We start from the raw sequence: 27,835 nt of genomic DNA, 5'->3' as shown, positions 1-27,835 counted from the left end.
CAGTCCAGAAAGGCAGGACAACTCGAAGTGGGGGCTTCTGGGTTATAGGTAGATTTAAAAATGTTCTGACTGGCAATTAGTTGAGACTTATTACCAATAGAAAGGAATGTCTGAGTTATAAGAGGCTGTGGAGACCAAAGTTTTATCAGCAGATGAAGCCTTGGGGTAGCAGGGTTCAGAGAGAATAGATGGTGTTTCTCATTAGACTTAAGGTCTGTGTTGGCGTTCCCTGAATTCCAAAAGGGAGGAGGTCATAGTCAGCCATGTCCCACCCGCCCCCACTTCATGTCGTGGCCTGAATGGTTTTCAGGTTAATTTGGAGTGCCCTGGCCCAGAGAAGGGGTCCATTCAGATGGGGTGGGGCCTTAGAATTTTATTTTTGGTTTACAACTTTATGAAGAGAACACTAGAAACCACTTGAATTCACTACATCATGAAAAAAAAATCCACATTGTAGGAAAGGTTTGTAGATTAACACATTAGGTGAATGCCAAAGCTACAGAATATCTAAATTTCTTTGAGGAATTTGAAAACTCTCAGGTATATGCCTTGTGGGCAACAGAGACAGGAAAATGGGACAGAGGATGAGATAGTTTGGAGAATGGATAGCTGATCAGATCTGTAGCTGTGCCCAGGGTGCTGAATAATGGATTTGCGTCCACAGGGAAGAAAGTCTCAGGTGCCACTGATAAAAGACCACGTCCTTGGCTCTGGGTCCATTCAACATCTTGGTAGGCAACTGGATGAAAATTCAGAGACAACCCTAGGAACTATGAGGATGAAAAAATTTAGCATTCATGGAACGAGGCACTGAAGAACCTGAAAAGCTGGAATAACCCCGTGAAATAATGAGAATAATTGTAGTATCCTGAACCGGGGCACAGGACACAGGACTGGGGTGGAAGGCGGCACCAGACTACGAGCGCGGGAAAGACCCAGGGATCACAGTGGCCCAAAGCTGGGCACTTACCAATTCCGGGGATTTGTGCTACAGGCACTCCAGGCTCCACCGTAGAACTGTGTCCAGCACGAAGGCAGTGCTGTCTCGGGAGAGGCAGGGTTGCACCACCACCGGGGAGAGAAGGGGCCCAGCAGGGAGGCGCCCAGTGTTTCCAGCTGCACGGGGTCGGGGGCGGCGCTGATGCAGAGCGCGGGGGCGCAGGTTAAACCTAAGGAGGGAAGCCTTTGGGGGCGGAACAGACAACCGAGAACGCTGAACACTGCCCCTCCCACCCGAATTGTGTTTCGCCTTTTTTTTTTTTTTGAGACGGAGTTTCGCTCTTGTTGCCCTGGCCTGGAGTGCAATGGCCCGATCTCGGCTCACTGCAACCTCCGCCTCCCGGGTTCAAGCAATTCTCCGGCCTCAGCCTCCCGAGTAGCTGGGATAACAGGCGTGCACCATCACGCCCGGCTAATTTTGTATTTGTAGTAGATACGGGGTTTCTCCAAATTGCCCAGGCTGGTCTCGAACTCCCGACTTCAGGTAATCCACTGGCCTCGGCCTCCCAAAGTGCTGGGATTACAGGCGTGAGCCACCGCGCCCGGCCTGCTTTTGCTTTCTTTTTTTTTCTTTTGGCAGCGTCTCGCTGTCCACCCCTGTAGTGCAGTGAGCTCGGCTCCCTGCGGCCTCGACCTCCCAGGCTCAGGCGATCCTCCCGCCTCAGTCCACGGAGTAGATGGTACCACAGGAGCCCGCCACCATGCCCGACTACTTTTTGTAATTTTTGTAGGGATGGGGTCTAGCCATGCTGCCCAGGCTGGTCCGAGCTGCTGGGCTCAAGAGCTCCGCCCGCCTCCGCCTCCCAAAGCGCGGGGATCACAGGTGTGAGCTACCGCGCCCCGCCCAGAGTTTCCGACTGTTAGCGAATCACATTCACGTCAAAACTTTTTATGCAAGAACTGAAGGGCAAACTAAGTCCCTGCTCCATCACTTCCTGTCCCAGGTCGCCGCGCCGGACATTTTCCCCAAGCGCCTTCCTGACACAGCGCGCAAGCGGCCTGGGCCGAAGCTCTCGCATCCTCCAGGCGCAGCGACCCCGCCCGCCCCGCAGGCGCCAGGGCGTTGCCTGGCAACTTAGCTGCGAGGGGATTGGCCGCGCGGGACCCCGTGACCATCCCGGGGAACACGCATTTCCTGCGGCCCCGGAAGTGGCGGTAATTCCAGGCCCTGCCCACGGCAGAGGCGGAAGCGGAGTCGCCCTGAGAGGTCTCCAGTCGCTGCAGGCGCCTCAGCCCAGCCGCGCGCCTTGGCCTATGGCCGCCTACTCCTACCGCCCCGGCCCCGGGGCCGGCCCTGGCCCTGCTGCGGGCGCGGCGCTGCCGGACCAGAGCTTCCTGTGGAACGTCTTCCAGAGGTGCGGCCTGGCACCGCCCGGGCACCTCCCACCTCCGCCGCGGCCGCCCCCGACCCCTGTCCCGACTCCCGCGGCCGCCCCCGACCCCTGCCCCAACCAACCCGGTTCCCTGCCGGTTCTCCCGCGGCCTCCGTCCCCTGTCGGGTCCCCCGCGGCCTCCCCCGTCCCCTGCCGCCGCCCCCCGACCCCTGCCCCGACCGACGGACACGGTCGCCCCGTCCCCTGCCGGGTCCCCCGCGGTCTCCCTCGTCCCCTGCCCGGTCTCCTGTGGCCGCCCCTGCCTCCTGCCCGGTCACTGTCCTGTGCGTCGGGCCTTTCCCAAGGTGCAGAGTGCGCCACTGCAGACCCGAGGTCGCGGCCACCGGCTCCCGGGCGAGGCCCTTTTTCTCGCCTCAAGAGCCGCCAGGGGGAGGGTCTCCAGGGTGCTTGTTTGGGGAAAGCGGAAACAGACTGCCTGGGCCGCTGTTAAAATGTCAGCAGCCAAGGAAGAAGCAGCGACCTGGCGTCTGCTCGGGGCGGGTGACCTTTATGGCGGCGCCTTCTGTCCCTGGTCGCTTTTCCACTGAGTGAATGTCCGAAACTGTAGTAACTCATGGCCAGGGAATGGCTTAGTTATCTGAGGAGATCTTTTCTTGTTTGTGAAAAACCGAAACTGGTGCAAATGGGAATTCAGACAGGCCAGGAGAGGAAGGAAGGGAAGGATTGAGGTGGGAAAAGAGAGAGAAAGATGATTGGCCTCTTAGGGGAAGACCACACTTGGACGTCGGCTCCTGGGGCACTTCCTTAATTCCCCTGCACTCCTCAGCGGGGTGGGAGAGGCGGAGGTTCCAGGACGGAGCCTTCCAGAGTCGGTGCAGGGTTGACAGGAGACGTTTGTTTTGCTTTTCCTGAACTTTCGATCGCCAGCTTATTTGGTCTTCTTGATGTTGTAGGGTTGATAAAGACAGGAGTGGAGTGATATCGGACACCGAGCTTCAGCAAGCTCTCTCCAACGGTGAGTGGGCCAGTGGGACCTGGGTCTCCGGACCAAGAAGCCACGAGCCTGCCCTGCTCACAGTGGATAACTTTCTTTCTGAAGTTGATTTTCCAAGGACAAAGGAATCATTAGGACAAATTACTATTACTGCTTCATAGTGGAGATGCTTCCGGTTTATTTTGTGGCTACCGCTGTTACTGCTTGCAGTGCCTCACCGAGCCAGCTAACTGCGTGTGTAAACACAGGGAAAGGCTTCTTGAGAAATGAAAACTAGGTTGTAGGTTTAGGACGGGAATAGGAAGGTTACCAAAAGCTGAAAGCCTTTTGGTAAGTTGGAGGTCCTTGAATTTCCTCGGTGACCACATCTTTGTGACTTCTCTGAATAGACCTTCGAGGGCACTGAGAGGTGATTGGAGGGCTTGGGGAGCTCAGGCAGCACTTGTGTGGGAACGTGGCTGTTACAGGAACTGCAGAAACTGGGACTGGATTTCTGGAGAAAGGATGGGAGTGTTGGAGGCGCTGGCAGGGGAGTTATGGGGAGGTGTTCTTATCAGTGTGTGAATACTGGGCGTTCAGGCAGCGGGAAATCCGGGTCCTTGCGTGTTGTGAGCTCCCTGGAGTTACGTTCTTGCCAGTTTCAGCTCAATTGATCCCCCTCCCCTGCACTATCATTGGACACATTTTACTTCATTGAACACGGGACTGCTGCTTTTTCTGTAATCCCTCAGGGGCAGTCATCTTTTCTGATTCTGTGTATAGTTTGCTTTTCCAGATCTGTGCCATTTAAGCTAGAAAAGGGGTCAGTTTTGAGATGTTGTGAAAATGTTGAAAGGCTCCTCGTTATTAGTGGGAAGTATCTGAAGTTGCCAGAGACTGGACTGGGGCGCGGGGAGCACTACGGCTGCTAGACGCTGCCTCACTGCGCTGTGGGTGGGGGGTGCTGGATTCAGCCTTACTGCCTAATGATTTGTGAGGATTTGTGTTTTCAGAGTAACATGTTTACCTTATATTCTGACATCAGTTCCTAATATGTGACGTGTGGGCCACGGATGCTGGTGTATTATTTCACATGCATTTATATAGATTGTTTTCAGGGAATTCAGAAATTTTGTTATCTCTGCACTAGTGATTGTGCTTTCTTGATTTTTCTCTTTTCATTATTCTTAAATCCTCCTTTTTTTATTTGCATCTCAGTTCGTTTATACTCGGGAAGTGCAAGACGTGGCTACTAGAAAGAGATGTCAAGAGAACCTGGAATCTAGTAGGCTACAATTTGGCAAATCTTAGCTTAAAACTTCCTAAATGTTGACCACAGTGGATGCAAATGGCTCTGTGCATCATCTGTTAAATATGGTCAGATGACCACCCAGGTTCAAGTGATTTGTCACCAGGGTGATAGGAGCCACACGGAGTGCCCTCCTCAGAGGCCATGTCTTAGAGACATTTATTTTGAGTGGTTTTCCAGTGAGTGATGCAAGATTTATGATCCATTTTAACAGCCTGCTTTTTATGCATTTGCTCAAATTTTTAGATTTTAGATTTTCTTTTTTTTTTTTTTTTTTTGAGACAGAGTCTCGCTCTGTCACCCAGGCTGGAGTGCAGTGGCGCGATCTCGGCTCACTGCAAGCTCCGCCTCCCGGGTTCACGCCATTCTCCTGCCTCAGCCTCCCAAGTAGCTGGGACTACAGGCGCCCGCCAACACGCCCGGCTAATTTTTTGTATTTTTAGTAGAGACGGGGTTTCACCGTGTTAGCCAGGATGGTCTCGATCTCCTGACCTCGTGATCCGCCCGCCTCGGCCTCCCAAAGTGCTGGGATTACAGGCTTGAGCCACCGTGCCCGGCCAGATTTTAGATTTTCTGTTAAACTTGCTCAACCAGGAGTGGTGGTCAAATACTGGACCTCATTAGCATGATAGCCTGCCCACCTTGGCAGGCTCCACTGGAGTGCTTGGGGCCTGCCTGGATTCCAGTCCTGGCTTTACCGGTTTTGTGTCCTCGCCGTTACTGGGAGGGAGTATTGAGGAAATGCATGCGAGGTGCTTCCCGTGATTCCTGGCACAGAGCAAGTGCTCAGTAATTGTCAGCTGTGAGTGTTAGTAGTAGCTAATACACTACCACTATTCTTGGCTAACAAGCCAGCTCAAAGCTTTGATGGTTTCCATTACCTGATGATGGTGCTGATGGTTTCCACGTACTGAACACTCACACGGTGGGCTAGGCGCTTAACCCAAATCCAAGGTCAGCATTATTGTTTGGGGGGTGGAGGGAGACACCTTCTGCTCTGACTTGTGTGTTTGGGTTCCCGTATTTTCACCAGAGGGTGTTAGTCCTGCCCCAGTTCAGCTGGTCCTCAAAGCGTATATAGCTCTTTAACCATCAGCACGTATCTGTCAGAACATCCTCTTGATTTCAGCTGGTACTAAATATCTACCAGGAGCCTGCTTGAGAGAGAGAGTTGCCTGACGGGTGCTGAGTCCACCATTCCTGAGATACTTTGAAATCAGTGTCTGTCTTAACCCAAGCTGTGTATCGGGACCCTCTCATCGTGGTCCCAATGGAGTCACTTTTCTTAGGCACCTCCCTTTACCTTGGGCTCTGAGCTTCCCTACCTTTCATCTCTGTGGGATGAAGCCCCACCTGCCCGTCAGGATGCAAAGTCCTCCTCTCTAATGTGAGTGCGGGGCCAGGTGCAGTGGCTCACGCCTGACCTCACAAAACTTTGGGAGGCCGAGGCAGGGGGATCGCTTGAGCCCAGGAGTTTGAGACCAGCCTGGGCGACACTATGAGACCCTGTTCCTTGAATTGCCCTGGGAGATTTCCTCAGCTTGTGCTGGAGGCATGTGGCCCCATGAAGCCCGTAGTCACCGTTCACCCTGAGAGATGCTGGCTTTGGGGCTCACACGCCTGCTGCGGGGCAGCCCCAGGAGATGGCCACTCTGCTTCTCCTGGAGCTGGAGCTGCGCGTGTTCTCAGCAACTGTGGTGCCTGTTCTGTTTTGTTTGCATCTTATAAACCGTTTACCCAATTACATTTTCCTCTTCAATTTAGCTGCTAGAAAATTTAAAGTCAGGTTGGTGGCTCACCAGTAATGAGAGTTTAGAGGTAAACTTTATGACATAGTCTGAGACTCTTCACTTTCTCCTCAGCCAACATGATTCACAGTTACTTTATTTTGCTGTACTGTGAGTGTCTTTGTGTTTCCTGAATTCCTTCTGGAATAAGGCAGGTTGTTAGTAAGCACAGGTTTCTGGTCCATCCCACAGCCTCAGGCAGTGGGCGGTGCTGTCCGTGCTCCGTTTCCGGGTTACCTGTGGTAGCTCTCAAGTTGCAGGGCTGCGATTTGAAGCCTGATTTAGTACACCGTGTTTCTGTCGTGTTCTGTGGTGGTTTGCTCCTCACGTGTGAGCGTTCACCCTGTGGCCCTGTTTCTCCACCACACCTCTGCCTGGTGGCATCCTACTGGATGTCTCAGCTGAGACACTCTGTTCTGAAGACGCCCTTGTCCTCCACCCTTTTGCCTTGGGCTCTGAGCTTCTTCTGCCTATCATCTCTGTAGGATGAAGCCCCACCTGACCTTCAGGATGCCAGCCTTGGCAACATTGTGAGACCCTGTTTCTACAAAAACTAAACAAGTGTAGTGGTGCACGCCTGCAGTCCCAGCTACTTGGGAGGCTGAGGTGGGAAGATCACTTGGGCCTGGGAGGTTGAGGCTGCATTGAGCTGAGATCAAGCCACTGCACTCCAGCCTGGGAGACAGAGCGAAACCCCATCTCAAACAAAGAAAGTGGATGCGCGCTGCTCCTGCCATTGGATCGTCGCAGCATTTTTCTTTTCTCTGATGTGCGCCTTTTTCCTCACCGTGGGGGCTCATGTTTTCGTAGTTCCCTCTCGCTACTAGATTGTGAGCTGCGTGAAGGAAGGTTCATAGTTGTGTTGTATGTACAGGCACACAAAATTTGTCCTTGGATAGACACATATCAGTCCGCTTCCTTCTCCTCTCTGAATTTCTTTATTAAAAAAAAAAAAAATTAGAGATGCAGTCTCACTGTCTTGCCTAGGCTGGTCTCAAACTCCTAGGCTCAAGTGATCCTCCTGCCTCTACTAATGTGAATTATTGGCCTATACTAATATGAGTTCCTATACTAATATGATTGAAATTAGTTTGACTTCTGTAGTAATTGTTCTCCCAGATTGGGCTTCTGTTTTGATAGTAGAAGTAAGTTATTAGGCTATTTCAAGAAATTAATATATTACTGGTAGAAAAATTGAAGCTGCAAAATGGCCTGGTTTCTCACTTCAGTTAAATTTGTGCTTCTGAGTGCTTGTATTTTAGGTGAAACCGCACTGAGAAGGTATTTGTGGCCCGTACGCTGATTCATTGATTAGACTTGTTTGCACAGGAGAGCTGCTAAAAATTACAGCTCTCAGGGAGGTCTGTGGTGAACAGGTATGAAGAAGAAGGCTGTTCTCTGCCCTTCTTTTTGCAATAAAATGTTCCAAACTATCTTGAGTTTGATCCCTTTTTGGGTATTTTTTTTTTTAAACAGTCACATATTTCTTGGAATTATAAGAAATTAACTTTGTGCTTCTGAAGTAGGTTTGCCTTAATATAACACTGATGTATTTGTAAGGGGCATTTTTAAAGCTGTACTTTAAAAAATAATAATTCTTACATTTGTTTGAAGGTTTTTTTTTTGTTTGTTTTTGAGACAGAGGCTCACTCTGTCGCCCAGGCTGGAGTGCAGTGGCGCGATCTTGGCACACTACAGCCTCCGCATCTGGGGTTCAAGCGATTCTCCTGCCTCAGCCTCCTGAGTAGCTGGGACCAGAGACGCCCACCACCATGCCCAGCTAATTTTTTGTATTTTTTTTTTTTTTGAGACGGAGTCTCGCTCTGTCGCCCAGGCTGGAGTGCAGTGGCGCTATCTCGGCTCACTGCAAGCTCTGCCTCCCGGGTTCACGCCATTCTCCTGCCTCAGCCTCCCGAGTAGCTGGGACTACAGGCACCCGCCACCACGCCCAGCTAATTTTTTGTCTTTTTAGTAGAGACGGGGTTTCACCGTGTTAGCCAGGGTAGTCTCGATCTCCTGACCTCGTGATCCGCCTGCCTCAGCCTCCCAAAGTGCTGGGATTACAGGCGTGAGCCACCGTGCCCGGCAATTTTTTTGTATTTTTAGTAGAGACAGGGTTTCACCATGTTAGCTAGGATGGTCTCGATCTCCTGACCTCTTGATCTGTCCACCTCAGCCTCCCAAAGTGCTGGGATTACAGGCGTGAGCCAAGGGGCCAACATGGTGAAACCCCGTCTCTACTAAAAATACAAAATTAGCTGGGAATGGTGGTGTGCGCCTGTAATCCCAGCTACTCGGGAGGCTGAGGCATGAGAATTACTTGAACCTGGGAGGCAGAGATTGCAGTGAGCTGAGATCACGCCACTGCACCCCAGCCTGGGGGACAGTGAGACTCCATCTCAAAAAAAAAGAATGGACTAACCCTTGTTTAGGTGTTACAAAATCCAGGCCAGACAAATCTAAACTTTAATCTCACACCCAGTTCCTAGATTAGTCCCTTCTCCAGCTCAGGTTCGGCCTAAGCCTCAGGGTTCCTCACTTGGTGGGCACCACCTGCTCCCTTCCCCACCTTTGTTCCTGTTTTTCCTCTGCTGGCTCCTCCGGGGTTGGGTGTGTTCAGAGGTAGAGACAGGCTAAAGGTCTTTGGCTTTTAGGTTCTGTTGATGGGTGAGTTCCAGATAGTAGCTTTCTTTTGTGGGATATTTCATTTATTTATCTATTAAAAATATTTATTTAGAACACACCATTCATGTGCCAGACGCTGTTCCAGGCACTGGGGATAGGGTGATAAATGAGATAAACAAAAACACCTGCTCACGTTAAGCTCCTGTTCTAGGGAAGACAAAAAAGAAAGAAAATACACGTGTCCTTAGTACATTAGAAGATTCCAAGTACTGTAAAGAAAAATAAAGCAGGCTGGACTCGGTGGCTCACGCCTGTAATCCCAGCACTTTGGGAGGGTGAGGTGGGAGGATTACTTGAGCTCAGGAATTGGAGACCGGCCTGGGCAACATGGCAGATCCTGTCTCTACCAAAAATAAAAAATACAAAAAAATAATTTTAGCTGGGTATGGCGGCATGCACCTGTAGTCCCAGCCACTGGGGAGGCTGAGGAGGGAGAATTGCTTCAGCCCAGGAGGTGAAGGTTGCAGTAAGCCGAGATCGTGCCATTGCACTCCAGCCTGACAGAGCCAGACCCTGTCTCAAAAAAAACAAAAGGAAAGAAAGAAAATGAAAAGAAGAAAGAGATGGGGCAAGCAGGGGAGAGGGCTGGGGACACAGGGGAGGGTGCTGGGGACGCAGGGGACGGTTCTGGGGACGCAGGGGAGGGTTCTGGGGACGCAGGGGGGTTGCTGGGGACGCAGGGGAGGATCTGGGGACACGGGAGGGGCTGGGGACGCAAGCTTTCCTGAGTTCCCACAGTTCTCTGCCCCTCTCCTGTCTCACGGGGCAAGGGCCACCTGGGGCTTGTGGTGGTTTTGTGCCATGCTAATATCTTACTCTTCCCAACAGACGGAGGCCCATTGAGGCTTCTCTGTCCTCCACGGGGAACAGCATTGGCCTAAACCTGCAGACACCATTGCAAAGAGAAGTCAGGCAAACCCGCTGATGAAGAATGATTTCAGTGTGGGGACACAGAGGCTGACATTTCTTGCCGTGGGTGATTTAATGTTGGGCCTCAATTTTTCACTCCCCCCGTAAGAGTATGACATAGCCACAACCTTGCCAGGGCCTGAGGGAGGGTGGATGGACTTATCCATCCCATAGGTGTTGCTTGTGGCTGGGTGACTTGCTTCTGCTAACGAGATTTTCACAGACACGGCACAAGCAGAAGCCCGGAATGTGTGGGCACTGCCAGGCCTGCCCTCTGAGGCTCTTGACTTTCCCCATGAGATGTGCGTGCCCCAGGGAACGGCGGCTCTGGCTGCGGGATGAGAGGCGTGTGGAGCAGGCATGGTTCCCATCCTTAGCTTGCAGTCAAGCCCAGACTAGATCAGCCTAAGCCCAGCCACGCCACGGGTGCAGGAGTGAAGAGCAAATGCCAACTGTCCACGACAGTGACTTTCAAAGGGGCGTGTCATGTGCCTCATCCCAGCAACAGTGAAGGCATTTCCCTATCAGTCAGTTGGTAAATGATTATTGACAAACATTGTGCTGGGAAGGTGGAGTGATTTGAGTAGATTTGGCCTCTATTCTCATGGGGCTTCCTTTCTAGAGGGGCAGGCAGATGATGGATGGATAAATATAAATGATTCTAATAGGTTGGTGCAGCAGTCATTAAAAGGAATGGCAAAAAAAGAAAAAACGGGGAGGAGCCGCTGCTGCAGTTCATTAATAGTAATGGCAAAAACCGCGATGACTTGTGCACCAACCTAACACAGTAACCACAGGTGTGCAAAATGTGGCAATTGGGAAGTTCCGAGTGCTAGGAGAGCATCTAGCTTCCTGGCGTCAGGAGACGGGGGTTGGCAACCTAACCAAGGTTAAGTCCAAGTGAGGAGGGTGGGCAGGGAGCGGTATTTCAGTGGAGACTCCAAGGATGAATAGTATTTAGAGAGTAAACCCCGATAGAGAGGGTGTGTGTCTGGCACAGAGAAGAGCCTGTGCAAAAGCCGGCAGGGCGAGAGGACACAGTGTGTTCATCCACCTGAGGGGTGACCAGCAGGCTGGAGCTCAGCGGGTTGAGAGGAGGATGCAGAGCCGGGGAAAGGCACCCTAGGCAGAGGGCACAGCAGGGCAAAGGCCTGGAGTCGGGCCTGAGCCTGTGTGGTTTGAGGAACGGACAGAGGCCTGTCTGGCAGGAAGGGAACCGCACAGGGGAGAGACCTTAGGCCAGAGCAGAGGGCAGGGCTGTGCTGGGCACTGTGGGCTATGGATGGTGCTGGCATTTAAGAGGGGAGACCATAAGCCAGGGCAGAGGGCAGGGCCGTGCTGGGCACTTTGGGCTGTGGATGGGAGCTGGCATTTATGCTCAGGTGATAGGAACATGTTAAAAGATTTTAAGGAGGGGAGTTAACAGTTGGGATTAATGTGTATTCTGGGAATCTCAACGAAGTAAATTCATAGTTCGAATTTTCATAAGACTTCTGCACAGGCAGAGAGAAATAAGATCGCGTCTACAGCTGTGTGATGATTTTATTTAAAAATACTACTAAGTTTTTAAACGTGATTTCAAATGGTGTGTTTCTGTTTCACATTGGACATAAGTAGATTGCAAGGCTAATGGAAAGTAGAAAAGTTAACTCATGAACATAAAAGAGACATCGATTTGAAAACAAAACATTTATTCATTTACTTCTGCTGCAGTTTTCTTGACTGCTGAATTTCATAAGAAGGGATTGTTCAGGGAGGGTCGTGGGGCTGAAGACCTGGAGAGGAGCTGGTGCTACCGCTGTTCAAATCTGAGGGTGGTGGAGATGGAGCCTTGGGGAGCAACAGGTGCTGCCTTTTAAGTCTATGAGAGTCGTTGAGCTGGAGGTCCACGGAGGAGCCGGTGCTGCCGCTGATGTCTTAGGTTGAGGAGCTGAAGACAATGAAGGAGCCGGTTTGGCTGTTCTGTGAGGGTCGTGGAGCTGGAGATCAGGTGGGAGAGGTGTTCTAGTTTGAGGGTCATGCAGATGGAGACCCGTGAGGAGCTGATGTTATTTTAATTGGAGGGTCATAGAGCTGGAGACCCAGGGAGGAACTGGTGTGGTTTTAGTTTGAGGGTTGTGGAGCTGGAGACACAGGGAGGAGCTGAGGTTCTAGTTTGAGGGTCGTGCAACTGAAGACTTGGGGAGGGGCTGAGGTTCTAGTTTGAGGGCCCTACAGCTGGAGACCCGGAGAGGAGCTGATGTTCTAGATTGAGGGTCATGCAGCTGCAGACCCAGAGAGGAGCTGATGTTCTAGTTTGACGGTCGTGCAGCTGAAGACTCAGGGAGGAGCTGATGTTCACTTTGAGGGTCTTTCAGCTGGAGACTCAGGGAGGAGCTGATGTTCTATTTTGAGGACCCTACAGCTGGAGACCCAGAGAGAAGCTGATGTTCTAGATTGACGGTCGTGCAGCTGAAGACTCAGGGAGGAGCTGATGTTCTAGCTTGAGTGTCACGGAACTGGAGACCTGGAGAGGAGCTGATGTTCTAGTTTGAGGGACTTGCAGCTGAAGACTCGGGGAGGAGCTGATGTTCTAGATTGAGGGTCCTGCAGCAGGAGATTCGGAGAGGAGCTGATGTTCTAGTTTGACAGTCGTACAGCTGAAGACTCGGGGAGGAGCTGATGTTCTATTTTGAGGGCCCTACAGCTGGAGACCAGGAGAGGCGTTGATGTTCTACATTGAGGGTCGTGCAGCTGAAGACTCAGAGAGCAGCCGATGTTCTAGTTTGAGGGCCCTACAGCTGGAGAACTGGAGAAGAGCTGATGTTTTAGTTTGAGGGTCTTGCAGCTGGAGTCACGGAGAGGAGCTGATGTTCTAGATTGAGGGTCATGCAGCTGAAGACTCGGGGAAGAGCTGATGTTGTTCGCGTTGAGGGTCTTTCAGTTGGAGACTCAGGGAGGAGCTGATGTTCTAGATTGAGTGTCACGGAACTGGAGACCTGGAGAGGAGTTGATGTTCTAGTTTGAGAGTCGTGCAGCTGAAGACGGGGAGGAGCTGAGGTTGTAATTTGAGGGTCTTGCAGCTGCAGACTCGGGAGGAGCTGATGTTCTAGTTTGACGGTCGTGCAGCTGAAGACTCGGGGAGGAGCTGATGTTCGCGTTGAGGGTCTTTCAGTTGGAGACTCAGGGAGGAGCTGATGTTCTAGATTGAGGGTCGTGCAGCTGAAGACTCAGAGAGGAACAGATGTTCTAGTCTGAGGGCCCTACTGCCGGAGACCTGGGGAGGAGCTGATGTTCTGGTTTGAGTGTCGTGCAGCTGGAGACATGGGGAGGAGCTGATGTTCTAGTTTGAGGGTCGTGCAGCTGGAGACTCGAGGAGGAGCTGATGTTCTGGTTTGAGTGTCGTGCAGCTGGAGACTCGGGGAGGAGCTGATGTTCTAGTTTGAGGGTCGTGTATCTGGAGACCTGGGTGGAGCTGATGTTCTAGTTTGCGAGTTGTGCAGCTGGAGACCTGGGGAGGAGCTGATGTAGTTCTAGTTTGACGCTCCTGCATCTGGAGACTCAGGTAGTGGCTCATGTTTTTCTGATCAAAAGGTCATGGAGCTGGAGACACAGGGAGGAACTGATGTTGTTCTAGTTTGAGGTTGTTGGAGCTGGAAATCCAGGGAGGAGCTGCTGCTGTTCTGGTTTGCGGGTTGTGGAGCTGGAGACCCGGGGAGGAGCTGATGTTCTAATTGAGAGTCATGCAGCTGGAGACTTGGGGAGGAGCTGATGTTCTAGTTTGAGGGTCCAACAGCTGGAAACCTGGAGAGAAGCCGATGTTTTTCTAGGTTGAGGCTCCTGCAGCTGGAGACCCAGGTAGGAGCTCATGTTTTTCTGATCAGAGGGTCATGGAGCTGGAGACACAGGAGCTGATGTTTTCCTAGTTTGAGGGTCGTGGAGCTGGAGACCGGGGGAGGAGCTGCTGATGTTCTAGTTTGTAGGTTGTGGAGCCAGAGATCTGGGGAGGAGCTGGTGTTTTTCTCATGTGAGGTTTGTGGAGCTGGATACCCAGTGGGGAGCTGGTGTTTTTCTAGTTTGAGGGTCATGCAGCTGACCCTCAAATGACCTCAAACTAGAAAAACACTGCTTCCCCCTGGGTGTTCAGCGCCATGACCCTCAAACTAGAAAAACACCAACTCCTCCCTCAGCGTCCAGCTCCACGACCCTCAAACTAGAAAAACACCAGCTCCTCCCTGGGTGTCCAGCTCCACGACCCTCAAACTAGAAAAACACCAGCTCCTCCCTGGGTGTCCAGCTCCACGACCCTCAGACTAGAAAAACACCAGCTCCTCCCTCGGTGTCCAGCTCCACGACCCTCAAACTAGGAAAACACCAGCTCCTCCCTGGGTGTCCAGCTCCACGACCCTCAAACTAGAAAAACACCAGCTCCTCCCTGGGTGTCCAGCTCCACGACCCTCAAACTAGAAAAACACCAGCTCCTCCCTCGGCGTCCAGCTCCACGACCCTCAAACTCGGAAAACACCAGTTCCTCCCTTGGTGTCCAGCTCCACGACCCTCAAACTAGGAAAACACCAGCTCTTCCCTCGGTGTCCAGCTCCACGACCCTCAAACTAGGAAAACACCAGCTCCTCCCTGGGTGTCCAGCTCCACGACCCTCAAACTAGAAAAACACCAGCTCCTCCCTTGGTGTCCAGCTCCACGACCCTCAAACTAGGAAAACACCAGCTCCTCCCTGGGTGTCCAGCTCCACGATGTTCACACTAGATTAAAATCAGCTCCTTCCTGGGTGTCCAGGTGCGTGACCCTCAAACTAGAAAAACCTGGGGAGTTTTTTTTAGTTTGCTGCTGTTTTTCTAGTTTGAGGGTCATTCAGTTGGAGACCCGAGGAGGAGCTGATGTTCCAGATTGAGGGTTGTGGAGCTGGAGACCAGGGGAGGACCTGGTGTTTTTCTAGTTTGAGGGTCGTGCAGCTGGAGACCCAGGGAGGAGCTGATGTTGTTTTCATTTGAGAGCTGTGGAGCTGGAGACCCGGAGAGGAGCTGATGGTGTTCTAGTTTGACGGTTGTAGAGCTGGAGACCCAGGGAGGAACTGGTTGTTCTGTTGTGTAAGTCTGAGGGTCATGGTGCTGGAGATCCAGGGAAGAGCTAGTGCTGCGGTTCAAGTCTGACGGTCTCGGAGCTTGAGGCCCCGGGAGGAGCCGGTGCTGCCACTAATGTCTTAGGTTGTAAAGCTGGAGACCCGCGGAGGAGCTGGTGTTACTGTTCTAGTGTGAGGTTTGTGGAGCTGGAGACCAAGGAAGAGCTGGTGTGTTTCTAGTTGGAGGGTCATGCAGTTGGAGACCTGGGGAGGAGCTGATGTTCTAGTGTGAGGTTTGTGGAGCTGAAGAGCCAGGGAGGAGCTGGTGTGTTTCTGGTTGGAGGGTTGTGCAGTTGGAGACCTGGGGAGGAGCTGATTTTGTCCTAGTTTGAGGGTCGTGGAGCTAGAAACCCACGGATGAGCTGGTGCTACTGTTGTTTAAGTCTGAGGGTGGTGGAGCTGGAGATCCAGGGAAGAGCTGGTGCTGTGGTTCAAGTCTGAGGGTCTCAGAGCTGGAGCCCCTGGGAGGAGTAGGTACTACACTGATGTCTTAGGTTTTGGAGCTGGAATCCTGCAGACAAGCCGGGCTGGTGTTCTAGTTTGAGGTTCGTGGAGCTGGAATCCTGGTCAGGAGCCAGTGATGCTGTTTAAGTCTGAAGTTCGTGGAGCTAAACATGGAGCTGATGTTGGGGAAACAGAGAGGGAGAGAGGGTTACAGGACGCCACTGGAGGAGCCGATGCTGGGGAAGTAGAGAGTTTCAGGACGCCACTTGAAACTGTACATGTGGCTGAATCCCAAGCAAGTTAAGTCTGGGAGCTTCTCAGTCCTTGGGATCAATGCATTCCTTTTTCTCTTACACAGTTTGGATTTGTTTTGTCTCACGAGACAGAAAGACCCTGATTAATACCCTCAGGAATTGAAAAGCTTAAAAAAAACTAAATGATATTGGTATAATAATAATAGAAATTAAACTATGATTATCCTGACTGACAGACAAAATCACATACCACACACAATAATATATTTTTTCAATCAGTAAAATAAACTATAAATTGAAACATAGACCCATGCAAAGCCATAAAAAGTTACTTCTTGGAGAAGTGATGGATGACAGAGACTAATCTGAGAGTTACTATTAACGGAGAAACTTAGAACTTACCATTTTTCCTGTGAGGTTTTGGTGCTGATACTGCTATTCTGTGAGTTCTGGCAGTTGAGTCCGTTCACACAGCCCGGTGATGCAGCAGGTGCCACAGAAGGACCCTGTCCCAGCTGGTCCTGCTCCACTGCTATGATGGTGTGGCCTCTGATCTGTGACCGTGTCTTGAGGGGAGACCAGGCCCTTGATCACAAGCGTATCCACGGTGAGGTTCCATGGATGGAACCTCGTGGATGTTCCTTCCTGATGTTCATCTGCCACCTTGCTATTTAATGCATCTTGTTTATAACTGTCTTCTAAATATTGAGTAGAAATAAAGCATTTGTACAGTGTGGGTAAGGTATAAAGAATATTGACACATTGGACACAGAGGACCTCCACCAAGTTTAGGAAGTAGAATCTCAAGAAATATAACTGGATGCTCCCTGGAGGCCCTGCCTGAGTCCCGGTCCCTTCCCTTCTCCTATGGAGGGAATCACTTCATGCTTTAGTCTTTATTATTCCCACGCTTTCCTTCATAGTATGTTTCTTTCACCGTGTGTGTACATCCCTAAAAAATATGCCATTTAGTTTTTGAACTTTGTTTTCTTGTTGAGGCAGGGTGTTGCTCTGTTGCCTCGGCTGTAGTTTTGAACTTTGATGTGAGGAAATTCTCCTGCGTGGCTGCCCCTACACTGCACGGCTCTGAGCATCTGCTCTGTGTCTGTTTTTTCCTCCATTCTCTCCCTGAGACCCACCCACACTGACATGGTTCATTTCGTTGCTGCGTGATCTCCCGTCGTCTGAGGGGAGCATGGGAAATGTCTTCATCTTCCTGTGGGTGAGTGTTTGGCCAGGTTGGGGCCCTTAGGACTGTGTTTTGTTGGGAACGTTCTTCGGCGTTTCTTTTGTACACAAGTGCAAGTTTCTTCTGGTCAGTAGCTTTCAAGTTTTAAAATTTCATCCCAGGTAAGAAATGTAATTTTCCTCATAACCCACAACACACACAATTTTGTATACAAGCATAACAAAAATATACTTCACAACCATTCTTAGCAGTGCCTGGTGTTCCTCCTTCTCTCTGTTCTCCCCAACACTGGCATGGATTGGGCTGTGGGATTTTTGCCCGTCTGGTGGGTGGTATGTCCCCGTTAAGCTGATCCCCTCTTCGTGTTTTCATTAGCCATTCCTCCACATTTCCTCTTCTGTGGAGGGCCGGTTCAGCTCTTTTGCCCAGTTTCTGTTAAGTTGTTTGAATTTTTGCACTTTTCCTTTATTATTCCTATTATTATGTTTTTGAGACAGAGTCTCACTCTTGTCACCCAGGCTGGAGTGCGGTGGCACGATCTCAGCTTACTGCAACCTCCACCTTCTGGGTTCAAATGATTCTCCTGCCTCAGCCTTCCAAGTGACTGGGATTACAGGCATGTGCCACCACACCCAGCTAATTTTTATATTTTTACTAGAGATGGGGTTTCACCATGTTGTCCAGGCTGGTCTGAAACTCCTGACCTCAGGTGATTCTCCCACCTCAGCCTCCCAAAGTGCTGGGATTACAGGCATGAGCCACCATGCCCAGCCTGCCTTTTTCTTTTTCAAAAGGACTCTTTCTAGATTATACCTATTCATTCCGGTGACTATCTGTGTGGCAAAGATGGGTTTGAATCCACCAGGATAAACGTGCCGGATCTCCTCTCTGATGGGAGAAGAGACAGAGAGGGACAGAAGGGTACAGAGAATCAGAGCCAAGAGGAGGCTGAGTCAGGCGGGGGTTGCAGGCTGCTGTGAGGACTTGGCTCCTTCTCTGAGTCGGGTGGGATTAGCAGGGGTTTTAAACAGAGGAACCATGGGATCTCCCTTATGCATTTCTGCCATGGTTGGCTCAGCTGAACGCACCTCTTGAAGAAGACTTGGCCTTGGACACCCAGAGGCCCTTGGTTGAGGGTTTACCTCCTGGCGTGGCCACTGACACATCCACGTTTGGCTCCCACACGGCTGGGCGGCCCCGAGACCTGCTCTGCCTGGGCTTCTCATTGGTGACATTTCTCAAGTTTGTCCCCTCTCAAGTCTGCCCCATCCGGAAAACCAAACACCTCTCCTCCATGGAAACCCCCATCAGCACCTCCTCCTGACTCACAGGGCATCCCATCAACATCACAGTCCTGACCTTCCCACACGGACAAGCCCACGGGACCCCGGACCCCCTGATGGACCAGGACAGCGCCAGCACTAAGACATACCCTGAAACTCACGGGAAGAGTGGACCAAGAAGACGGGAACAGCACAGGGCACTGGGAGCTGCAAATGCCTACGATACTGTGAGAGATGGAGAAAGGTATGGCTATGGCTGACACAAAATGTTACTCAACATTTATTAAAGGCCTAAATGGAGAACATAACGCTATCAAACCCTTAGGTAAAAACACAGGGGAAAATTTGTATGGCCTGGGGTTAGGCGAAAAGTTCTTAGACATGACACCAAAAGCATGATTCATGAAAGATGGACAAATTAAATTTAGTCATAAATTTAAAATTATAATTCTATAAAACAATATAAAAATCTAAAGAAAATGAAACACAAACTATGGTCTAGAAAAAAATATTTGTGAATCACACATCTCACAACGTACTGGCACGCAGAATATATGAAGAACCATCAAAACTTAACGATAAGAAAGTAAAAACCCCAGTATTAAAGAGAGGGCAAATATTTGAATGGAGGCCTCATCAAAGAAGGTATAAGGAGGGCGTATTGCCCGAGAAAGAGGCTCAACATCATAGAGATGCTGGAGAAAGGCCAGTCAACAGTACCTCTGCAAATCTATTAAAATGGCTAAAAACACAAAAACCATGGGCCAACCCAGGTTCTAGTGATGATGCAGAGGAATTGGGACCCTCATAAGCTGCAGTGGGAATGGGAGGGGTCCCACCATGCTGGAAAGTGGTCCGGGAGTTTCTTATGAAGTTAAGCACATCCTTACCATGTCATCCAGCAACCCCGCTCCTGAAATGTCCCCCAAGAGAAAACTTAAACGTGCACACACAAACCTGCACACAAGTGTTTAGGCCTCATTCCTCATTGCCAATAACTGGAAGAAAACAAAGTGTCCATCGGCAGGAGAAGGCGTGAACCAACGCGGATGCTTCCACATTGAGGGCACCGACCAGCAGTGGAAAGATGCACCCAAATGCCCCAGGTCTCCCAGGCCACATGCCCGGTGAAGGAAGCTAGTTTTGGTGGGCACAGGCCGAAGGATGCCGCCACATGACATCTTGGAGAAGACAGTGCTACCGTGTCGGGGAGCAGGGCAGTGGTTTCGAGGGGCTGTGGGTGGAGGGGCGAATGGAGGAGCTCTCTGGGGCGATGGCGTGAGCACCTGCACCTCACTGTGGGCTGCTGCGGCTGAGAGGCTGTACAGCAAACGCTTCAGTACATGCAGACTGAAGGAGGAAGGCTCCCACAACTCAAAGAGGGTGTCACCTCCATGAAACAAAAACATATTTAAAAAAACTCTTAAAATTAAGGAAAAAAAACCCACAAAGAGTATTTCATAAGCCCGTTGGACTTTAAGTTGACATAATCTACCTGGGAGCATGGAACTGAAACCACAGGCTTGGTAATCCCAGAGGGAGAGAGTGGAGGGTTTAGACCTCAGTTGAAGGGCTCAGTACCTGGCTGTAGGAAATAACAGATTTAAAAAGCGGCAGGGAGGAAATAATTTCTGCTGATGAGGTTGCATTTCTCCAGATAGCCGGCAGAGTAAATTAAAGCAATATAGTAAAACAATGCACATTTTGATGGAATCTCAGGATCACAAGGTTGTGGTGAAGGAGATTTGAAGACGGCCAGGAAAGAAAGACAAATGAGATGAGTCTTGCAGCCGCCCTTCAAGGGGGCGTGGGCCGGGTGGCCATGATTCTCCGTGACGTTGCAGGAATTCTGGCTGGGTCTTCAGGAGCCTTTTTTTCTTGTCCATATTCACCTTCGGGGGCTGGTGTGGGTCCTTGGTCGTCATGACTGCACTTACGGCTGGGGGCCTGCTGAGGCTGCTCTCCCTGTTCCCGGAATGCAGGGGTTTGTTCCAGATCCCACTGCTCACCACACAGAAAGCCAATCACTAAGACGATGGTTACTGCCAATGAAGAAGGCGTGCATCAGAAGCTACAGGCCAGGAGATGGGAGATCAGCTTCAAATCCATCTTCCTGACTATATAGCAGGGAAGAAATGTGACTGTGTGTAAGGAAAACAGGAATTAGGGAGAGTGAGGAAGAGGAGTTTGTCAGGAGGAGGCAGGTGGCTGGTCAGGCACTCGTGATGGGTGAGGGGTTTGGCATCTCACTGTCCAGATGCCGTGATCTGGTGAGTCTCTCTTCCTTCACACTACCCGGGAGGCCTGATGGTCAGTTTCCTAAGAAAGGAACTCAAATAAGACAAATGTCACTTTCTCAAGTTTTAAGACCACAAGGATCCATTTCTATGTTATTCAGGGAAACCATGAACATCAATTCTCTGGGACAATCAGGCCAGTTCAACACCAGATCTGATCTGCCACGACGCCTGCTGCTCAGCCCTCAGACGAGGCCCAGAATCCAGTGTCCTCTCCCCTACCCCAGCCTGGCCCCACACCCGCACCTCCCCACTTCACCCTGGGCCTCAGTGCTCTCTCGCCACAGAGGGGTCAGGGAGCTGCACACGCCCCGCGTGCACCTGGGCACGTGGCGTATTTCAGATGCACCTGGTGTCACTGTTTGCACAAACCCAAGTGGGAAAAGATCCAAATGCTCATTCACTGCAGATGGATGAGGACATCCCAGAAGTCCCTCAGTGGAGTCAGCCAGCGCAAGGCGAGTGAGGGAACCCCGGAGACATGAATGAGTCTCAGTGTGTGAGTGGATGAAGCAGCAAAAACACGCTGCTCATTAATTGATTTATGTTGAGCTCAAAGTAGTCCACATCAAAAAGACTGGGGCTTCAGGAATTCAGTGGACGATTGCAGACAAGGCAAGGGAAGGTGGACCAGAAAGGTGAGGAGGACGCTTCCTTCGGGGGCAGAGAGAGTAAGACCTGGCATTGCACATGGGCGGGGGGGCCCGTCGAGGCCCCTCCTTGCTTCTGAGAGTCTGTTTTCATGGACAGTCTTCTACTAAATGTACATGGCAGCTTTTCGGGGCAAGGGTCACTGGGATTCGTCTTTATGCCTCCCCAGCCCGGGAGCCAACAGCCCGTCCACACAGTTGAATCTCATCTCAAGTTCTCTGGTGCCCGACCCCCCACGCACACCCTCCTGGTCTGGGCGTCTCACCTGCATCCGCACAAGTGCCTCAGGAGGGTGGAGTGTCTGGTGCTCGGCGCTGGAGGCTCAGCCCGCACTGTGCCGGGCAGTCGCAGGCCTCCTGGATGAGTGAAGCATGAATGAATCCCGATCCTGTTATCACAGCTTCCCCCCATGCATCCCAGGCAGAACGTTGTGCAAAAACCACACCAGGGTTCGTACATGCCAGAGGACTGAACTTTTGTGTGTGGAAGATAATTCATCTTCCTGAATCACTGCAGATCTACCATGTGGTTAACCACAGAATAAACATGGGGGAGAGTGTAAGTGCTGCCCTAACAGAACCTTATTCTTCTTCTGTTACCCTTTAAAAGTAAAGGGTACTGATTTCATAATCGTGTTTCTCTTGTAAATGATACTCTTATGGGAAAAGCCATGTAGGCGATAGATTTGTATACCTTTAGATTAAAATGTCACTTCGATTATTTCAAGTGTAAAAGTGTTTCAGCTTTTTTGAGGTATAATTGCTACACAAAGAGCTGCACACATTTAATGTGTGCACTTTGGTGAGACTTAACCTGAGCAAACACCCATGAAACCATCACCAAATCAAAGCAATTGAGGAATTCTGCACCTCCTGGGGGCTTCCTTGGGCCTGTGGCTGTGGTGAGAACACCCCACGAGATCTTCCCTCTCAGCAAATCGCAAACGGCCAACAAGAAAATGACACCAGGCCTCCTGGTGAACACACACCGGCGATTTAATTGTTGATCTTTTTAACCTGGGGCTTGCATTCTTCATTCAGAATATGGCAAAGACTTCAGAAGTCATCTAAAGCATCAGTAATTTGAAGTCCTTTAATACAAAAAGTATAGAATATTACCTTTTTTCACATAGCAATAGGGAAATGAAAAAGAAAATTGATTTATGTTCTTTAATGGCTAGGAAAATATTCTTAAAAAGATGTCTCAAGCGCAGGTGAATCTAACAAATGACAAATTTATTTCTTTACATAGATAAATATAAGGTTAGATCCATGTAAATAAATGAAGCCATTAAGGGTACAGTCCCACAGATCACAACATCCAGCTCTGCTGTCGATACCAGGGAGTAATTTCCAGGCACAGGTCGAGCTGGAGAAGCTGGGGGCCCTCGTAGCCCCACTGTCCTTCCTGCCTCATGGGGCCTCTGAGGGATGCCTGGAACATTTCCTCTTGGGCTTTAAAGATCATTTCACTTAAACACGACATTTTCCAGGTGCCACGAACCTGAGCCCAGAAGCTTCACGGTACCAGGACCACCTGAGATAGTGGCTCCCCAGGAGTGAGCACCAGGCAGTGTCAGGGGTTCTCTCCTCAGCACACTTACAAGGACTCGATGGGTTCTTCTTCCTTGAGGAACAATCCCATTGGGAAGAAGGAGGGGACGGGAGGCCTGGCAAACGCTCCCCCCCAGCTCCGTTCCAAGCTGTATGGGACTCTGGCCAGCCCCATGTCATGTGCAGATGAGGGATTAGGGTTCCTCCCCGGCCTCGCTGCTCTCAGGCCCTCATGGGCTCCTCTCCCCACCCCCCTGCAGCCGGTGGACCCTGCTCCCCCCCAGTTGCTCCCCCCCAGCTGCTCCCCCCAGCTGTTCCCCCCAGCTGTTCCCCCCAGCTGTTCCCCCCAGCTGCTACCACCCAGCTGTTCTCACCCAGCTGCTCTCTCCAGCTGTTCCCCCCAGCTGCTCCCACCCAGCTGCTCCCACCCAGCTGTTCTCACCCAGCTGCTGTCTCCAGCTGTTCCCCCAGCTGCTCTCTCCAGCTGTTCCCCCAGCTGCTCCCACCCAGCTGCTCCCACCCAGCTGCTCCCCCCAGCTGTTCCCCCCAGCTGTTCCCCCCAGCTGCTCCCACCCAGCTGTTCTCACCCAGCTGTTCTCACCCAGCTGCTGTCTCCAGCTGTTCCCCCAGCTGCTCTCTCCAGCTGTTCCCCCAGCTGCTCCCCCCCAGCTGCTCCCACCCAGCTGCTCCCCCCAGCTGTTCCCCCCAGCTGCTCCCACCCAGCTGTTCTCACCCAGCTGTTCTCACCCAGCTGCTGTCTCCAGCTGTTCCCCCAGCTGCTGTCTCCAGCTGTTCCCCCAGCTGCTCCCCCCAGCTGCTCCCACCCAGCTGCTCCCCCCAGCTGTTCCCCCCAGCTGTTCCCCCCAGCTGTTCCCCCCAGCTGCTCCCACCCAGCTGTTCTCACCCAGCTGCTCTCCAGCTGTTCTCACCCAGCTGCTCTCCAGCTGTTCCCCCAGCTGCTCTCTCCAGCTGTTCCCCCCAGCTGTTCCCCCCAGCTGCTCCCACCCAGCTGTTCTCACCCAGCTGCTCTCTCCAGCTGTTCCCCCAGCTGCTCTCTCCAGCTGCTCCCACCCAGCTGCTCCCACCCAGCTGTTCTCACCCAGCTGCTGTCTCCAGCTGTTCCCCCAGCTGCTCTCTCCAGCTGTTCCCCCCAGCTGCTCCCACCCAGCTGCTCCCACCCAGCTGCTCCCACCTAGCTGTTCTCACCCAGCTGCTCTATCCAGCTGTTCCCCCCAGCTGCTCCCACTCAGCTGCTCCCACCCAGCTGTTCTCACCCAGCTGCTCTCTCCAGCTGTTCCCCCCAGCTGCTCCCACCCAGCTGCTCCCCCCAAGCTGCTCCCCCCCAGCTGTTCTCAGGTTTCTCATCCTTCCTGGACAACGCCCTACCTGGGGCACCCGTTCCTGTGGCACCCCCAGTCCTGCACTGCAGTGCTCACCCCGTCACCTCCATGGTGAGACCATCCTGGAACCGTGATCAGCCCATCAGTTTCATCCATTATCCTCCTGGCCCATTTTCTGTGCTTATTTCTCGTTCCCAGAACATCTTGGAATTACAAGAAATTAACTTTTTTCAAGGTCTCTGTGCTTCTGAAGTAGGTTTGCCTTAATATAACATTGTTGTATTTTTAAGGGGCGTTTTTAAAGCTGACTTTAAGAAATAATTCTTATGTTCTTTTGAAGGCTTTTTTTTTTCTTTCTGTAAGACGGAGTCTCACTCTGTTGCCCAGGCTGGAGTGCAGTGGCGCGATCTCGGCTCACTGCAAGCTCTGCGTCCTGGGTTCACGCCATTCTCCTGCCTCAGCTCCCTGAGTAGCTGGGACTACAGGCACACACCGCCATGCCCGGCTAATTTTTTTGTATTTTTAGTAGAGACAGGGTTTCATCGTGTTAGCTAGGATGGTCTCGATCTCCTGACCTGGTGATCCACCTGCCTTGGCCTCCCAAAGTGCTGGGATTACAGGAATTTTTGTGTTTTTAGTAGAGACGAGGTTTCACCATGTTGGTCAGGCTAGTCTCGAACTCCTGACCTCATGATCCACCCGCCTTGGTCTCCCAAAGTGCTGGGATTACAGGCGTGAGCCACTGCACCCGGCCGGTACTTTTTTTTTTTTTTAATCAAATACAGTTGAGGCTTTCTTGGAGATCCCACATTAAAGAGAACTGAGAAAAATCAGACCTCGGAAGCAGGACGGTGCCCTGTGAAGTACATGTCCAGTCCCATCACTGTCCTTCTCTCACATGGGCCCAGGGATGTGGGTGATGATATTTGTTGCCCCTGGTGATGGAGCAGATTTGATCTGCCTATGTGGGAAGGAGTTAACTCAGTGGGCCTGGATTGCTCAAACCCTGCACGTTCCCAGGAGGCACCCTTGGCTGGCTCCTGGGAACTGAGCTCTTGCAGTGTTCTGACTGATGAGAGAGACTTGAGCCATGTTGCACTACTCTGCCTGCGTAGTTGACCAACAAGGTGACGGATGGCAGACACTTGCTTTCCCTGTGGATGGCTGGAACTTCCCTGACCCCCAGGTTCAGGAGAGCCTCCCAGGTCCACACCACGGCACTAGCTGTCCCAGCTTCTTGCTGGAGGAATCCGGCACACCCTGTGTGACTCCGCTGGGAGGGGCTCTGGAAGTGCCTGGCTTCCCCAGCAGCCCTTTCCCTTGGCTGGTTTACTCTGTACCCTTTCAAGTTGGAGGGTGGTCTCAGGGACCCCCATGCAGTCTTTCATGCTTTCACCAGAAACTCACCTTGGCAGGGCTTCAGGGGAAGGCTTGGGATTTGGTGACAAGTGACTCCATGGCCTTGGGCCAAGCACAACATCTACTTAGGTTTTCAGGCGGTTGCCCAGGTATGTCTAGCACCTAATGTAACCGAGGCGTGAAATGCCTGTGCACCACGGTGTTTCAGCTTGTTGCGGCCGTTAGGCCTTGTGATGGTTCTCTTGGTTTCTATGGAGAAGCCAGACCCTGCTGTGGTTGGCAAGGAAGGCGAGTGGAGACAGCAGGAGTGTCCATCCCTCAGCGGCCCTTTCTAGTGGGGTGGCTGCCTCTCTCTGATCCTTGATTAATCCCGGGACAACCTCTGCTCTCCTAGGCAATCCTTAGAATACTCCGGAAGACCCCAGTATGGTCGTCCGGTTCCTCCTGGGCCCCAGCTCTCAGGAATGCACCATCTCGGCACACTCCACGTGCACCCGTCCGGACGGCACCTGAGCTTCCCTGTGCCTGTGCTGCAGCATTAACATCTTGCTTGTGTTTTAACCTGTGTTGCTTTGGTTTAAAACTTGTTTGGCCGTGTTATTTGCTGAGGTGGCCCAGAGAAGCTTCCACTTAACCATCAGGACACCTTACAGTGCAGCCTTCACTTGAGGACTTAGGTCTCATCCAGCTCCACACAGTCAGTCCAGGGCCACGGATGCAGAAGACAGAGGAGAAGAAGCTCATGGCGTGAAGACAGGATTGATTGCCCAGGAGGCTTCCAAGGGCTTTGGCTCCTGGGGCTTCTTCTCAGCACTGGGTCAGAGCAGGTCACCCTTGTGTGCAGATACTAGGTTGCTGCACACAGCGGTGAAGAATGGGGGAGACCAGATGGAATTGGGTGAGGCAGGGATGCTCCTTGGTGTTTAGAGTTGTCCTCTTTCTTTGCCTTGTGGGTTCTCTGTAGCCTGTCTTTGCGTTTGTAACACTAGTTTTCAGTAATTCTGACCTTGCTGAATACCTCTGTATACATATGCCTGCCTACTCTCCCTCCAGATACCTGTAAAGCCTACAGAAAGGTATTCCTGCAGATTATCACTCTATTCAGCTTAACAGATGCGCGTCGACTGCTGCTGTGTGTGCCCACGGGTTCAGGTGCACCTGTCTTTGTGGGAAGAACACAGCTTCCCCACATAACTGCTGGAGGGCGGGTCGTCGACTGCTGCTGTGTGTATGCGCCGTGGGTTCAGGTGCACCTGCCTTTGTGGGAAGAGCACAGCTTCCCTGCATAACTGCTGGAGGGTGGGATCTTCCCAAGGGGAAGTTGGGAGGTGCTCAGGCAGAGCAAATGGATTTAACTTCTGGGCTGGGAGAACGTGGTACCCCCGTGGAAGGCTCCCTGAAGAAGGAAAGGAAGGAGCTGGAGGGAGGGTGTGTGTGTCTTAGGAGGGGACGCACTTCAGGTGAGAGTGGGCATGGCACTAGGAGGAGCCCCATGAGCCCAGAGTGATGGCACGTAGAGGCCTAAGGGACCGTGCCAGCAGACCCCACCGCCCGTGCTCCACCGGGAGCCTGACGTTGTTCTCTGAGATCGGGGGGCTGTCTCTGTGTGCTGCCCAGGACTGTGGCATTTTTGTGTATTAAAAAAAAAAAAAAAACTGTGTGTCTAATACAGATGGGGTATGAGGAGAGCCACTGGTCTCTCCTGACGTTAAAAATATTTTTTTAGTTCATTTTTAGTGAGTATGGAAATTACTGAAGGTACAAATCACTCTGAAGATAGGTTCTTGTGTGTGAAGGTTATCAGTGAGTCTTCATCCTCATAGTTGATAAATGGTTGTGAGCACTCAAGGGTATCAGATTCAACAATGAGTCTGAAGATAGTACAGCTTTCCTGTTCCGTTTCAAGGAAAATCACATAAAGCCCAGACTGTAATTTGTTGGGAATTTTTGAAGTGTGGTGTGATGGATGTCTTCACCATGCTTAGGATGATTACTGAGGGAGAACGGAAGGAAGGGGTCTGGGACTTGCACCTTTCAGTAGAATTAGTGTGAATGCCACAGCGACTGAGCTACACTCAGGTGTCTGCAGGCAGTGGTAGCCTTGATGATGGATTTTCTGAAATGGGAATTTGTGAAGTTCTCTAACAGAACTAAGTGTGAACTTCTCAACTTAGCTGGTGGCTGCATCCTTGAAAAATTCCGTGTGTAAAATGATACAGAACCATTTCTTGGTTATCTGTTAAATAAGAGTGCGTGTCCAGCCGCAATGACTGTGGACGGCCTTGGAGGTCTGGGAGGCCACGAAGGACTCCCACATACAGCAGGGTGTGACCCCACCAGGCAGTGCTTT

General features: G+C 51.5%; 1 protein-coding gene and 2 long non-coding RNA genes across 5 annotated transcripts in view; 1 reads left to right on the top strand and 2 right to left on the bottom strand.

Annotated features, from left to right (window-relative positions):
- Window positions 1–353: 353 nt before the first annotated feature.
- LOC134732776 (uncharacterized) lies at window positions 354–2,082 on the bottom strand. Its single transcript, XR_010116296.1, has 2 exons — window positions 971–2,082; window positions 354–770 (listed from the first exon to the last, which is right to left on the bottom strand). It is a non-coding gene; the product is annotated as an uncharacterized lncRNA (long non-coding RNA).
- Window positions 1,891–27,835, top strand: part of PDCD6 (programmed cell death 6) — a 36,768-nt gene continuing 10,823 nt past the window's right edge. Inside the window, exons 1-2 of one of the 3 annotated variants that reach the window (XM_055246151.2) lie at window positions 1,891–2,354; window positions 3,287–3,348. In XM_055246151.2, the coding sequence (XP_055102126.2) occupies window positions 1,891–2,354; window positions 3,287–3,348 (526 nt within the window). The remainder of the gene's footprint in view (window positions 2,355–3,286; window positions 3,349–27,835) is intronic. The other 2 variants (XM_055246155.2, XM_055246154.2) reach the window with 2 other exon arrangements.
- Window positions 12,330–13,239, bottom strand: LOC134732777 (uncharacterized). Its single transcript, XR_010116297.1, has 2 exons — window positions 12,786–13,239; window positions 12,330–12,502 (listed from the first exon to the last, which is right to left on the bottom strand). It is a non-coding gene; the product is annotated as an uncharacterized lncRNA (long non-coding RNA).

The sequence above is a fragment of the Symphalangus syndactylus genome, chromosome 16 (assembly GCF_028878055.3).
Source record: "Symphalangus syndactylus isolate Jambi chromosome 16, NHGRI_mSymSyn1-v2.1_pri, whole genome shotgun sequence".
NCBI lineage: Eukaryota > Metazoa > Chordata > Mammalia > Primates > Hylobatidae > Symphalangus > Symphalangus syndactylus.
Note: the sequence above shows the minus strand (reverse complement) of the source record. Positions and strands in the feature narration are given on the sequence as shown.